General features: G+C 39.2%; 1 protein-coding gene across 2 annotated transcripts in view; it reads right to left on the reverse strand.

Annotated features, from left to right (window-relative positions):
* HELB (DNA helicase B) overlaps positions 1-14,453 on the reverse strand; it is a 75,952-nt gene that overhangs the window by 15,283 nt on the left and 46,216 nt on the right. For both annotated transcript variants that reach the window (XM_037846797.1, XM_037846799.1), the window contains exons 9-11: positions 12,277-12,336; positions 10,440-10,668; positions 9,510-9,653 (exon numbers count right to left, since the gene is read on the reverse strand). In XM_037846797.1, the coding sequence (XP_037702725.1) occupies positions 9,510-9,653; positions 10,440-10,668; positions 12,277-12,336 (433 nt within the window). The remainder of the gene's footprint in view (positions 1-9,509; positions 9,654-10,439; positions 10,669-12,276; positions 12,337-14,453) is intronic.

Genomic DNA, 14,453 nt, shown 5'->3' on the forward strand with positions numbered 1-14,453 from the left:
TACTATTAACGTAGCACCTTCTATTTCTCCCCTTAAATTTGTCAATATTTACATCATATATTTTAGGGCTCTGCCCTTAGGTGCATACATATTTCTTATAATTGTTTTGTCTTTGAATTGACTCTTTTATCAGTATATAGTGACCTTCTTTGTTCCTTTTTAAATTTTTTATCTTTTTATTGAGAGCATCATATTGTATATTCATTGTTTGCCTGATATGCTTTACTTCTTTCTCAGTGTTCTTTATCTCCTTGAGCCTATTGAGGATCATTTTTTTAAAGTCTTTGTCTGGCAGGTCCAAAGTCTGATCTTCTTCATCAATGGTTTCTGCACTCTCACATTGTTCCTTCGGATGGGCCATCATTTCCTGTTTCTTTGTTTATCTTGTAATCTTTTGTTGCACACTGTATACTTTAATATTGTAAAGTGTTTTCTGGGATTTAGTCCCTGAGCTATCTGTTCTTTAAGTTTATGCTCAGCTAGCAATATGGCAGGGATTTCCCTGAGTGCAAGAAACTAACAAAAACAAAAACACAAAAAAAAACATTTTTCAGTCTTTGTAAATTGGCTCTGCATTGGCTGGTGCTCTCTTCAGAGTTTAGCCCTCCTATCAAGAATACCAGCTTGAGACAAATTTGAAATGCAAGGTCCTCTTCATCTTTTCTGAGCCTGTGTCTTGTCCTGAGACCGTGCTTGCTTGTGGCTTGAGGGATTGCCTAGTTTGGAGGAATTCAAATGCCTCCTCTATTCTCTATGGAATAGACTTTCTCCCCCCACACCTTCCCCTCTGGACTGCTCTACTTTATGACTTAAAGCAGATAATCCTTTGCCCCACACTGCACAGACATAACTGTTTCTTACACTGCTCTAGCTATCTGCAAGCTGCTTCCGCCTGCAGGACAAGTTCTGGGAGGACAAGCCCAAGATGAATTTCCTGGTTCAGTCTCTCAGGATGCCTCCAAACAGACTAGCATCAATATATAGGCACCACTGTATGCACATAGGGGTCACTCTGCCCCCTGCGGAACAAAATCAGGGACCCACAATAGAAGTGTATGCTGGTTCCATGCTGCACCAGAGAAGAGGCTAGGGAGGGGCCAAAAAAGGCACCACAAGCTTCTACAATTTTTTAAGCTGTGGTTTGTTGATTCGGCCTTAGCCTGGTTACTACACAAGCCTTTAACTGTTTACCAGAGTTCTGAGGAAAATGGCTCTATCAGTTGTTACTAGTTGTTCAAAGAGTTTGTGGGAGAATGGCATTGTGCAATATCTTATATAGCCACCATGGTCAACCAAGTTTGTGGCTATTTGTAGTGCCTCTGTTTTTAGATCAGCAGTCCCCATACCAACATCAAGTAAGAAGTGGTTTGAACTATCTCTCCTGAAGCTCTAGCATTCCCCCTGCCAAACAAGAATTCTGAGAAGACAACTGACAAGATGGGGCATGTACAGGGATGTAAATCTCCCTGGCAACGCAGAGTATGACTCCCAGGGATGAATGCGGACCCGGCATCGTGGGACTGAGAGTATCTTCTTGACCAAAAGGGGGATGCAAAATGAGACGAAGTAGTTTTAGTGGCTGAGAGATTCCAAATGGAGTCGAGAGGTCACTCTGGTGGACATTTTTATGCACTATATAGATAACACCTCTTAGGATTTAATGAATTGGAATAGCTAGAAGTAAATACCTGAAACTACCAAACTCCAACCCAGCAGTCTGGACTCCTGAACACAATTATATAATAATGTAGATTACAAGGGGTGACAGTGTGATTGTAAAGACCTTGTGGATCACACCCCCTTTATCTAGTGTATGGATGAATGGAGGAATGGGGATAAAAACTAAAGGACAAATGGGGTGGGATGGGAGTATGATTTGCGTGTTCTTTTTTCACTTTTATTTTTTATTCTTGTTCTGGTTCTTTCTGATGTAAGGAAAATGTTCAGAGATAGATTGTGGTGATGAACGCATAACTATGTTATCATACTGTGGACAGTGGATTGTATATCATGGATGATTGTATGGTGTGTGAATGTATTTCAATAAAACTGAATTTAATTAAAAAAAAAAAAAAAAAAAAAAAGATGGGGCACGTAGACATTACAGATCCACAATGAAGAACTCTTACACAGCACTTCTGTCTCCCCAGAGAGAGTTTGAGCCAATTCCTCAGACCATAAAAGTTTGATAAATACTTCTTCCCAGTGTTGCTTGGTCACAGGATTTGACTTAAATGATACTTGATTATACAAATACTAAATAGATTTTATAGATTTACAGCACCATATCTCCCCTTGGACTTTGTACCCAATACTTCTAAGTAGGTAAATGTCAACCTGAACTTAGCTATTCTGCTTCTTAAGCATCAATTAAGCAACTCTGAGAAAAATTTAAGAGCCTCATAACCAGTCCCCCGGGATCTACGCTTACTCCAATACATCCATCGTCCTCACAGCAGCCACAGTGATATTTATAAAACGCAAATCCACATGTCAGGCTCTGCTTAAAACCCTGTAACGGCTCCCAGGTCTCAAAATAAAGGCAAAACTCCTTAATGTGGCTCAAAGGCTTTCAAGAGCCAGTCCTGTCCCCACTCCTCTCCCTCCTTCTTCCTCTTATTTTTCCCCATGAACCATGCTCCATCTGGCATGTGAACTTTTTCCAGATCCTGTCATAGTTCCTCACTCCTTTGCCTCCCTCTGGGCCACTTCTGGATTAGCAGCTCTTTCTATGCACCCTTGCACTTCCTCTATCATAGAATTTTTACCAGAATTGAATGTATCCCTCTGCCTTCTTAATTGCATTCCTCAGTAGATTATAAGCTCTGTGAAGTTGGGATCACATCTATCTTGCTCACTGTTCTTTCCCCAGTGCCTGCCTCACTGAATGAATTATGGTAAAAATTAAAGGTGACACTGCAGCAGTCCAAAAGTCTGTTCACCCTGGTTTTCTGTACCTTGGGACATCACCTAAATCCACTCAGACAGCAGGACATGGACACCTAATTCCACCTCAGTGACCTGCTTTAAATTCTTCACCCATTTTTTCAATGCTTTTGCAAATCATTAGAACTTCAGACTTTTTAAGAAAGCCAAGTTTTATATATTCATTTTCAACTATGTCTATTTCTGCTCTCTGAATTTGTTTCAAAACCCATCTACTTGTATGAATTGCCCTTTACAATTTTATAGACTTAGAATCTGCAAATCTACATTGACCTTAGAGCAGAGATCAGAAAACTTTTTCTGTAAAGGAACAAACAGTATACATTTAAGTCTTTGAAATCTGATGAGTATTTTATACTCATAGGACATTATAACTCAATGCTAAATTTTTATCAGAAATACTTCATCTGTATTTAGAGTCCATAGAATTTTCAGTTGATAAATAATCGTAGATTCTCATAATCCAAGATGTTAAGAAGCTTTCCAATGACTGAATCTAGTATCAGTTTTTAAATTTACATTAAATTCAAGTTCAATTCTTCAGTCACTCTAGCCACATTCCAAGTGTACAAGAGCCACACGTGGCTCGTGGCTACCACAACAGACAGCACAGGCCTGAAAGGCCCCAGGTGACCTGGCCCCCAGCCCCTACATCCCACGTTACCGCTCTGGTCTCATCTCCTGTCACTCTTCCTGGCCTCCTTGCTGTTCCTGTTCCTCGAGCACACCAGAGGAGTTCCCACCTGAGAATCCCGGCCCTCTACCTAGAATGCTGTCTCCCAGATACTCACATGCTTAACTTCTTTACTTCCTTCAAGTGTTCGTTCAAATGCCACCTTCTCAATGAGGCCTACCGGACGATCGATTTAAAATTACAATCTGCACACCCCACCCACCCACCCCTTTCCATAGCATGTACCACCTTCTAAAAAAACATACACTTTTTTAATTTTTTTGTTAATTATATCTGTCTGTATCCCCTCCTCCACCAAACTAAGCTTCATGACGGCAGGGATTTCTGTCTGTCTGTGGACTGACCTATACCAAGGGCTGAGAACAGAGTCTGACTCAACAAATATTTGTTGAACTGAATAGAACTTGGAGGAAACAGACTGTGTTGCAACAAGAAAACAATCATGAATGTCCTCCAAAGTGAGAGATACTATTCCAATCATGAAACAAGAGCCGGATGCAATGAAAGGAACATCCAGAGAACAAAAAATAAGTCCTGGAAACTAAAAATATGAGCAGAAATGCAATTGAAAGGTTGTATTATAAAGAAGAAATGTCTTGGAAAGTGGAGCAAAATGATAGAGATGGAAAATAAGAGAAAACAATTTTTAAAATTTAGGTAACCAGTCCTATAGGTCTAATATTCAAATGATAGGGGTTCCAGAAGGACACAGCAAGGAAAACTGAGGATAAAATCTTTAAAGAAATTGTATTCAAGAAAATTTCCCAAAATTGAAGGACATGTTTCCAGAATTCACAAAGACCCCATCAAAAAGCTCATAGGAAGGAGGGGCAAGATGGTGGCATAGAGAAGAGTGGAAGCTAAGTAGTCCCCCTGAAACAACTACAAAAAACCAGAAACAACTAGTAAATAATCCAGAATAACTGCAGGGGGACAAACGAGACCATCCACTCATCATACACCAACCTGAATTGGGAGGAATGCCCGAGAACACAGCATAAAATCTGTAAGTAAAACCTGCAGAACCAAGTCGTGGGACCCCCTCCCCCATAGCCCAAGCTGCAAAGCCTCGTGGTGCCAGAGAGAAGCTCTCTCCCAGCAAGCAAATATAGCTCAGCTGAGCTCCAACTGGGGTTTTAAGTAGCGAGTATGAACTGCTCACTACAGGTACGCAGCCCCAAAAAACAGACAGAGGCTTTGGGTGATGACTGACCTTGGAGAGCCGGAGGGTCGCCTAGGACTGGGTCTGAAGGGGACTATCTGTTTCTTTTTTGGCTCAGTGGAGAAAGCCCCAGTCATTTTCAGTTTCCAAGGCTGTGAAGCGGAGAAGGGTGGAGGCAGCACAAGCAGAGAGAGACCACTGAAATGCTAATGACCTCCACCTGGGGGCTCTGTCTTCTCTAGGAGGAAAGGGGTGGGGCCCTTTCCATTCAGAACCAGACCCCAGAGCCTGGGGGAACACGGCCATACCTCCTCACACCAGTCAAGAATTATAGGCTAACAGGCGTCACCTGCTGGGCAGAAAAGCACAGTGACCTGAGGCATCAAAGGGTGGAGCAATTTTCTAAGACACACGCACAGGGAAACCAGATACTGAATATCTCTTCCCTCTGGGACCTGAGCCTGTTCTGGTCTGGGAAAACTTGATTTGGATAACCAAGGAAACCATGCCTAGACAACAGAAAATTACAACCTACACTAAGAAAAACAAAGTTATGGCCCAGTCAAAGGAACAAACATACACTTCAACTGAGATACAGGAATTTAAACAACTAATGCTAAATCAATTCAAAAAGTTTAGAGAAGATATTGCAAAAGAGATAGAGGCTGTAAAGGAAGCACTGCGCATGTATACGGCAGAAATCAAAAGTTCAAAAACACAACTAGTAGAATCCATGGAAATGAAAGGAACAACACAAGAGATGGAAGACACAATGGAAACATGCAACAGCAGATCTCAAGAGGCAGAAGAAAACACTCAGGAACTGGAGAACAAAACACCTGAAAGCCTACACACAAAGGAGCAGATGGAGAAAAGAATGAAAAAATATGAGCAACGTCTCCGGGAACTCAAGGATGAAACAAAGTACAATAATGTACGTCTCATTGGTGTCCCAGAAGGAGAAGAGAAGGGAAAGGGGGCAAAAGCAATAACAGAGGAAATAATTAATGAAAATTTCCCATCTCTTATGAAAGACATAAAATTACAGATCCAAGAAGCGCAGCATACTCCACACAGAAGAGATATGAATAGACCTACGCCAAGACACTTAATAATCAGATTATCAAATGTCAAAGACAAAGAGAGAATCCTGAAAGCAGCAAGAGAAAAGCAATCCATTACATACAAAGGAAGCTTAATAAGAATATGTGAGATCTCTCAGCAGAAACCATGGAGGCAAGAAGGAAGTGGTGTGATATATTTAAGATACTGAAAGAGAAAAACCGCCAACCAAGAATCCTGTATCCAGCAAAGCTGTCCTTCGAATATGAGGGAGAGCTCAAAATATTTTCTGACAAACAGACAATGAGAGACTTTGTGAACAAGACACCTGTCCTACAGGAAATACTAAAGGGAGCACTACAGGGTGATAGAAGACAGGAGTGTGTGGTTTGGAACACAATTTGGGGAGATGGTAGCACAACAATGTAAGTACACTGAACAAAGGTAACTATGAATACGGTTGAGAGAGGAAGGTGGGGAGCATGTGAGACACCACAAGAAAGGAGGAAAGATAAAGACTGGGACTGTGTAACTTGGTGAAATCTAGAGTATTCAACAATGGTGATAAAATGTAAAAATATTCTCTTTTACGAGGGAGAACAAGCAAATGTCAACCTTGCAAGGTGTTAAAAATGGGGAGGCACTGGGGGAGGGATGCAATCAGCATAAACTAGAGACTGTAACTAATAGAATCATTGTATTATGCTTTCTTTAATGTAACAAAGGTGATATACCAAGGTGAATGCAGATAAGAGGGGGGGATAGGGGAGGCATGTTAGACACTTGACATTGGTGGTACTGTCTGATTTTTTATTCTACTTTGATGTAAGGTTATTTTTCCTTTTGCTGCTTCCTAGCTGTCTTTTTTATTTTCCTCTTTCTTTTGCCTCTCTACCTTCTTTGATTCTCCCTCCTGCCTTGTGGAAGAAATGTAGATGCTCTTATATAGATAATGGTGAAGGTGGTGAACACATAAATGTATGACCATGCAGAAAACCATCAATTATTTACTTGGGATGGAATGTATGGTGAGTGAACATAACCATATAAAAAAAAAAACGGGTTGATGACAAAACCTCGAGGGCAATATACTGAGTGAAATAAGCCAGACACATTAGAACAATTATTGCAGGGTCTCACTGATAGGAACTAATATGTAAACTCATAGACATGAAATATAAGGTACCAAGATATAGGTCGAGGCTTAAGAATGGGGAGTGGTTGCTTAATATGAGCAGAATGTTCAATTATGATGAACTTAAATGTTTGGAAATGAACAGGGGTGTTGGTAGCAAGATGTGAGAATAACTAACAGCGCCGAATGGTGTGTGAATGAGGTGGAAAGGGGAAGCTCAGAGTCATGTATGTCACCAGAAGGAAAGCTGGAGGTCAAAAGATGGGAATGTATAAAACTGAATCCTATGGTGGGCAATGGCCATGATCAACTGTACAAATACTAGAAATCACTTCCATGAACCAGAACAAATGTATGACAATACAATTAGAAGTTAATAATAGAGGGGCATATAGGGAAGAACTATATACCTATTACAAACTATATACTACAGTTAGTAGTATTTCAACATTTTTTCATAAACAGTAACAAATGTACTATATCAATACTACAAGTCAACAATTGAGGGGGGTTGGTTAGGGATAGGGGAGGATTAGAGTTTCCTTTTCTTTTCTTTTTTTTTTTTTTTTCATCTTTCACTTTATTTCTTGTCTGGAGTAATGAAAAGCTTCTAAAAATTGAACAAAAATTAAGTGTGATGGATGCACAGCTGTATGAGGGTACCCAGGGGCAAGTGATTGTACACTTTGGATCTTTGGATAATTGTATGGTATCTTAACAATCTCAATAAAAATGAAAATAAATAAATAAATATATATATATATATATATATGCAGATAAAAACCCTTTAAAAAAAAAAAAAAGCTCATAGGAGAAATTTCTCCAGAATCACAGAGCCAAGAATACTTAGCACTTCTTAACAACTGGGTTGTTTATCCAATGGACACAATCAACTAACTGTGTTCTCTCTTTGCTTTGGGAACTTTGACCTCAGGGAACTTAAAGGTAAATCTGCAGTCTAAATTTTCAAGCAAATAGGACAGCAGGGCATGTCCACATTCCAACCCTCTCCTGGCAGGAATTATTTTCCACCTGACCTCATTTTTTTTCCTTTAATCTTTTTAAAAATTATGCTGTGTCCTCATATAGATTGTGGTGGTAAATGCAAAACTATGTGATTATGCTGGGAACCTTTGATTGTTTACTTAGGATGGATGTATGGTGTGTGAATAAAACTGTTTAATAAACAGAGGGATACAAGTGCTGGAGAAAATGTGGAGGAAAAAAATATGCTGAATTGTGTGCATTTTTATAAGCCATTTCAAATTCTTTTTTGAACTGAGATGGGGTAAATTAATAAATAAGTAAAGCATCAATCACTTAAAAAAAACTCCACTAATTAATGTTTGTCTACCACTAGAGGATATAGGTCAACCTATATTTTTATGCATAAAAATTTAGGTGGATGCAGCCTTGGTATTAAAGCAACACACCAAAAGCAGGGAGGGGAGCTCAATACAATGAGAAATATAATAGAGTCACAAATAACTTAATAGATGCAAGAGTAGAAAGACAAAGTTTAAAAGCAAATTGCAGTAAGTGCAATGTGACAGCTTACACTGGATTCTGAAACAGAAAAAGGACACTAGTGGAAAAACTGTTACATCTGGATAAAGCACGTAGTTTAGTTCATAGTATTGTACCAATGGTAATATTTTAGCTTGGACAAATATACCATGGTTATGTAAGAAGATAACATTAGGGGAAACTTGGTAAAGGGTATATGGGAACTCTCTGTACTATCTTCCCAACTCTTCTGTAAATCCAACATCCCAATCCAAAATTAAAAGTTTGAGGGGAAAAAAAAAAAAAGGAGAGGGAGGGAATTCATTTGTCAAAACTCACTCAACTATATGATTAAAATATGTGTCTTCTACTGTATGTAAACTGTACTTCAAAATTTATTAAAAGGAAAAAAAGCAAGATGCAAAAGGATATAAATATTATGATACCATTTGTGTAAATCCTGGTAACAGACAACAGTTGTATATATTGTTTCTGGATGAGTGGGAATGACACACCCCAGTTACTTCTGAGGAAGGAGGGAATCAGGGCCAGCTCTAAGGTAAGGCTAGTAAGGTAAGGCTAGTAAGGTACTAACCTCAGGCACAAAATTTAAGGGAGTGCCAAAAAATTCAGTAATCAAAAATCCATGATGAACAAAACACCAAAATTTTAAATAGCAACAGGATCAGTCACAGTGCCATGCGAAGCCACACTGGACAGTGAAGCAAGAGGAAAAGCCAGTAACACTGGTCCTGACCCTTCGTGGCCCTCATGGGAAGGGAAGGCCTGAAGAATAAGGCTTTAATTATATGTCCCAATTCCTGGAAATAAAAAGAATTCCAAAGCAAACAGAGCAAAAGTTTAACGTCTGTATACTATTTTCTGTACTTTTATGCCTTGGTTTCCTAATTCAAAACAAATAAAAGCAACAACAATTAAAAAGAGAACTAGTTGCTCTATGCCAATTGAGCTATTTGGATAGCTTTATAATGGACCACTCTTACCTGAAACGTGTGAATAGTTCTTGCCCATGCATGTTTTATGCGACAGCACTGCATTAGCTTTCCAAAATCCACAGTTACTTCCAAGCCAGCCAAATTACTAATGGTCAAAAATCTTCTATTTCCAAATGTTATATCAGTTACATCCTGTATCAAAACAAATCAGAAATACTCTGCATGTCTCTTCGGTTGAACATACAATGCAACTAACTTTTAAGTCAAACAGCATGTTCATTACATGTTAAGAATTTCAGAAGACTTAACAAAATCTACTGAGGACAGACTGTGAATGTGTTCACACCGAAATATTTTAGTAAACACATATGGAAGTTTTCAGGCCTCAAAACTTAATTTCAGGCCTTGAGAGATCATTTGAATTCTCTGAAGGAGAGCCATGTTTTCTTTGTTATTTTGATGTCCACACATTTCTTTCTTGTATTGACTATGTAAGACTGTATGTACTCTTCACAAAGAGTGTACTTTTCCTTACTTAATAGCTTTTAAAGAAGATTATAAGTTTAGGAGGTGTCTACATGATGTGAACAAAGGTGACCACTTCTGTTTCCTACATTTAACAGCATCCAAGGAGACGCTGACTTGTAAAACACCAGGGTCTCTTTTGTGCCTTGATTTCTGTAGTCAAGCACTTCAAACTTATTTAAAATGTTTCTTCACAAACTCCTCCAGGAAAAATATGAAGGAACACTTCCCAACTTATTTTATGAGGTCAGCATTACTCAGATACCAAATATTACAAGAAAACTTAAAACAATATCCCTCATGAACATAAATACAAAAATCTTTAACAAAAAATTATGGGAAAAGAATGTTAGTTAACTGTGACATGATTAGATTCTGAATCAATTCTGGGGCAATAAAAAAACAAATATATCTCTAATAAATAAAAAAAGCATATTTTCTGTTATCACTTACATTTGTTATAAAAAATATTTCTCCATTGCATAGTCTAATATCACTTTCAAAGTCATTCTTATTTTTATCAAAATCATGAGAAGTACCATCAAATTCTTTAACACCAGCTTCTAATTCATTATTTTGCTGACTTCTAGAGGTATTTTCTGGGAGTAACTCTGAGAGGTATGCATTCCTGGTACAACAAATTTTATCACCGATTCCAAATACAAGTCTTTTCTGATGGTCTCTGGGTTAGAAAATGAAAATAAATCATCAACGTTCAGAAAATCTCAATTTCATTTTGTTTAAACATTAACTCCCACTCAAACCTGATGCTACTCTCAAAATAATTTCCAATTCTCTTTATTTCGCTTTCATTCACAAAGGTCACAAGAAAGCAGGCTCCCGCTGCTGTCATCTGATGCTTTATATACACTCTCTGCAGCACCTCAAACTCAATGCCATTTCTCAGCCAAACTTTCTCAAGTTAGAAATCGTGGTATACATGCTGATGACTCCCTTTCCCCCCATATTGTAAAAGTTACCAAAAACCTTATTGAATCTACTTTTTAAAATCATCCTCTCCTCTCCATCCTCTCCTATTACTATCCAATTTCAGGAGCTCAATTGCTCTTACCCTGACTTTGTAATCATTCCTATTCTTTCCCCACTTGCATCAACCTCCACATAAGAGGAATGGTCTTTCTAAAACAAAGATTAGCCAAGTCATTCTCATGCATGAGAACCATCAATCAGACAAGTACAAAACCTTGAGCATGACATTTCCAGATTGGCTGAGCCTATCTTTCCTCCTTCATGTCCCTCTGGAGCCTGGCAAACCTTAAGCTCCAGACAGGTCTTTTGTTCCTTTTAAAAAAATGTTCTTCCATGTCTCTGAGTTGTCATGCTTCTTCTTTTGCCTGCAATTCTCTTCTCTATTCAGAGGACTTTAATCCATCTTCCAAAGCTAAGCTCCACCACTGGGTCCTCTGTGAAAACTTCTTGAACATCCCACACTCAGTAGAATGAATTGCTCCCTCATCATTGTTCCCATAGCACTTAAAAATATTTCAATTTTACTATTTATGATACTCTATCAGAAGATAATAGCAAATGTTGAATATTTGGTGGTGATATGCCAGTTATTGTGGTAAATGCTTTAAACATATCATTTCATTTCATCCTTACTACAACTCTGCACAAATATCCTCTTTTACATACGTGGAAGCTGGGCCTTAGAAAGGTAAAGTACCTGCCCAAGATTACAGTTACCGGGAACCAGGTCATACAGTCCTAAACCCCATGCTTTTGAATCCTTGTGTTATGCTACCCAACACAATTATATTGCAAGTCTTCTCTCAGTAGACAGCTGCTTCTGTATCTTACACATCTCTAGGTTCTCTCCACTTAGCAAACAGTAGGTGCTGGGAAATGGAAGGGAAATGAGTTCATTTTTTCTATGTATAAACACAGTGGCTATTCCACGCATATATTTCTCTGATGCACATTCACGAAGGTGTTCTCTGCTGGCATCCTGTTGTTAAGGTTCTTGGAAGCACTCTACACATATCACAATCTTGAAAATTCTCAGAACTCCACAAACTCATCTTAGGCAAGCTAGAGGTTACCATCTTGGAAACCACAAGGGACATTTTACTTATTCCTTATTTTTATTACATTGACAACCAAGAAGTCAATTTCTAAACATCTATATTATATTTAAATGAAGAGATAATTAAACATCACAAATGAGAAAAAAACCATTTTTAAATACATGGCTACATATTTTAAGGTAATGAAAAATACAGCAAATCAAGAAGGACTGTCCTCAGTTTCAGCTCTCTCAAGTGCTCACTTGAATAAACGGCCTGTGTAGTGTTTGCAACAGCAGTCGTTGATTAGATCACAGTCTTGCCTGAAACACATTAAAAGGCAAGGGTCACCTTAATAGTATCTGTTATGTGCTTGTTTATGTTATCAACAATTATGGTTTACATTATTCTAAAAAAAGTTTCCAATACTTCTCCAAGAAAAAAGTATTTTGTAATTTTTATCTCAACATAAATTTCTGTTACAGCCAGATTTTCTTTGGCTTTCTAAATCTAATATGCAGACTTCCAGGAATATGGCAGAATAGGTGAGGCAGAGCAAGCTTCTCCTCAATGAAAAAAAAAAACTAGAGAAAAGGCAGAAAATGCCTGGGACAACAGTCAGGGTATAAGGAGGACCTCTACAATACATAGTGGGGACTTGGATGAAAAAGCGGAGAAATTACATCTGAAAGGACAGGGTGAGTTTATTCAACCGGGACAACCACTAGGGGCTGGCAGCTGGCAGCCAGACACTAAGAAGGGGAGGGAGCAGCTCTCCACTCCCACACATCCACCTCAGCAATTAGCTGGGGAGATAATCCTCCTCAGCCCTGTGGCTGGGAGCTCGCATGAATGAACTCGGGAAACAGTAGACCTGTGTTGACCACATTTACTCTTCCTCCACAGAAGTCCATGGTGTGCACAGGGGAAAGGCGGGGATAGACGAGGGTGCCACATGGAAACACCAGGAGTCCCTCCCCCACTCCAGAGGCTTGCAGGCACATGGCAGGCAGGGAGTGGGGCACATTTGAGCTAGAGAGTGAGAGGTGCAGCCCCACAGCCTGAGAGTGATCCACTTGGAGGCGTGGGAACCAACAGATCCACTGTGCCCTTAGCAGACTCCCTGCCGAACTGCACAGGGCCCACCCCCCACCCCCAGAGATGGCAGTCTCCAGTGCACATGGAGAACTGGTGCACTGATTGGATTTTCACCTGGTTTGCACCCCGCCCAGAGTGCAGATGCAGTTGGGGAAAAGCTGACTTGAAGGTAAGAGGTGGCTCAAGACCCCATATGCTGGGAAGACAGGGAAAGTGCACTCCAGCAAGCATGGCTCTGCCAAATTCTACATAAATCTTCAAATAATCCTGTATTTCCCAAAATAAACTTATCAAGAGAAGCAAATGCCCCAAAGTCAACAGAAAATCACAATGCACATGAAAACCCAAGAAGATATGAACAAGCCAAATGACCAAATTAAAAAGCTGGAGGAGGCACAGAACATAGTGCAATTAATCAAAGAAGTACATACAGATCTCCAAAACAACTTCAATGAGTTGGCTAAAGACAGAAAGGACATCAAGAAGATACTCTAGAAGAGCATAAAGAATTTGAACAAGTAAATTAAAAAATAGCAAATCTTATGGAAATAAGAGATACTGTTGATCAAATTAAAAATATACTAGAGACACACAACAGCAGATTTGAAAAGGCAGAAGAATAAGTGAACTAGAGGACAAGGCAATTGAATGCAAATGCACAAAGGAACATATGCTGAAAAAAATTTTGAAATGGAGCTCAGGGAAATGATGGACAACATGAAACGCACAAATATAACAATTGTTGGCATCCCAGAAGGAGACCAGAAGAGTAAGGGCTAGGAGGAGTATTTGAGGACACAGTTGGGGAAAACTTCCCAACCCTTAGAAATGCCATAATATGCAAATAAAAGAAGTCCAACGAACTCCAAATAGAATAAATCCAAACAGATCCACTCTGACCCATACACTAATTAGATCGTCAAATGCTGAAGAGGAGAAAGTCCTGAAAGCAGCAAGAGAAAAGTGATTCACTACACACAAGGGAAACCATGTAAGACTAAGCACTGACTACTCAGCAGGCACCACGGAGGTGAGAAGGGAGTGGTATGACATATTTCAGATTCTGAAAGAGAAAAATTGCCAGCCAAGAATTCTTTATCCAGCAAAGCTCTCCTTCAAAATTGAGGGAGAGTTTAAAATTTTCACAGACTAACAAATGCTGAGAGAATTTGTTAACAAGAGATCTGCTTTGCAAGAAATACTAAAGGAAGTTCTACCGGCTGAGAAAAAAAGGAAGGAGAGAGAGGTCTAGAGAAGAGCACAGAACTGAAGGGTATTAGTAAGAGTAACTTAAAGGGAAAAAAGAGGTAGCGGTGGGGGGAATAGATCTGACAAATAAAAA

The sequence above is a fragment of the Choloepus didactylus genome, chromosome 8, assembly GCF_015220235.1.
Source record: "Choloepus didactylus isolate mChoDid1 chromosome 8, mChoDid1.pri, whole genome shotgun sequence".
Classification (NCBI taxonomy): Eukaryota; Metazoa; Chordata; class Mammalia; order Pilosa; family Megalonychidae; genus Choloepus; species Choloepus didactylus.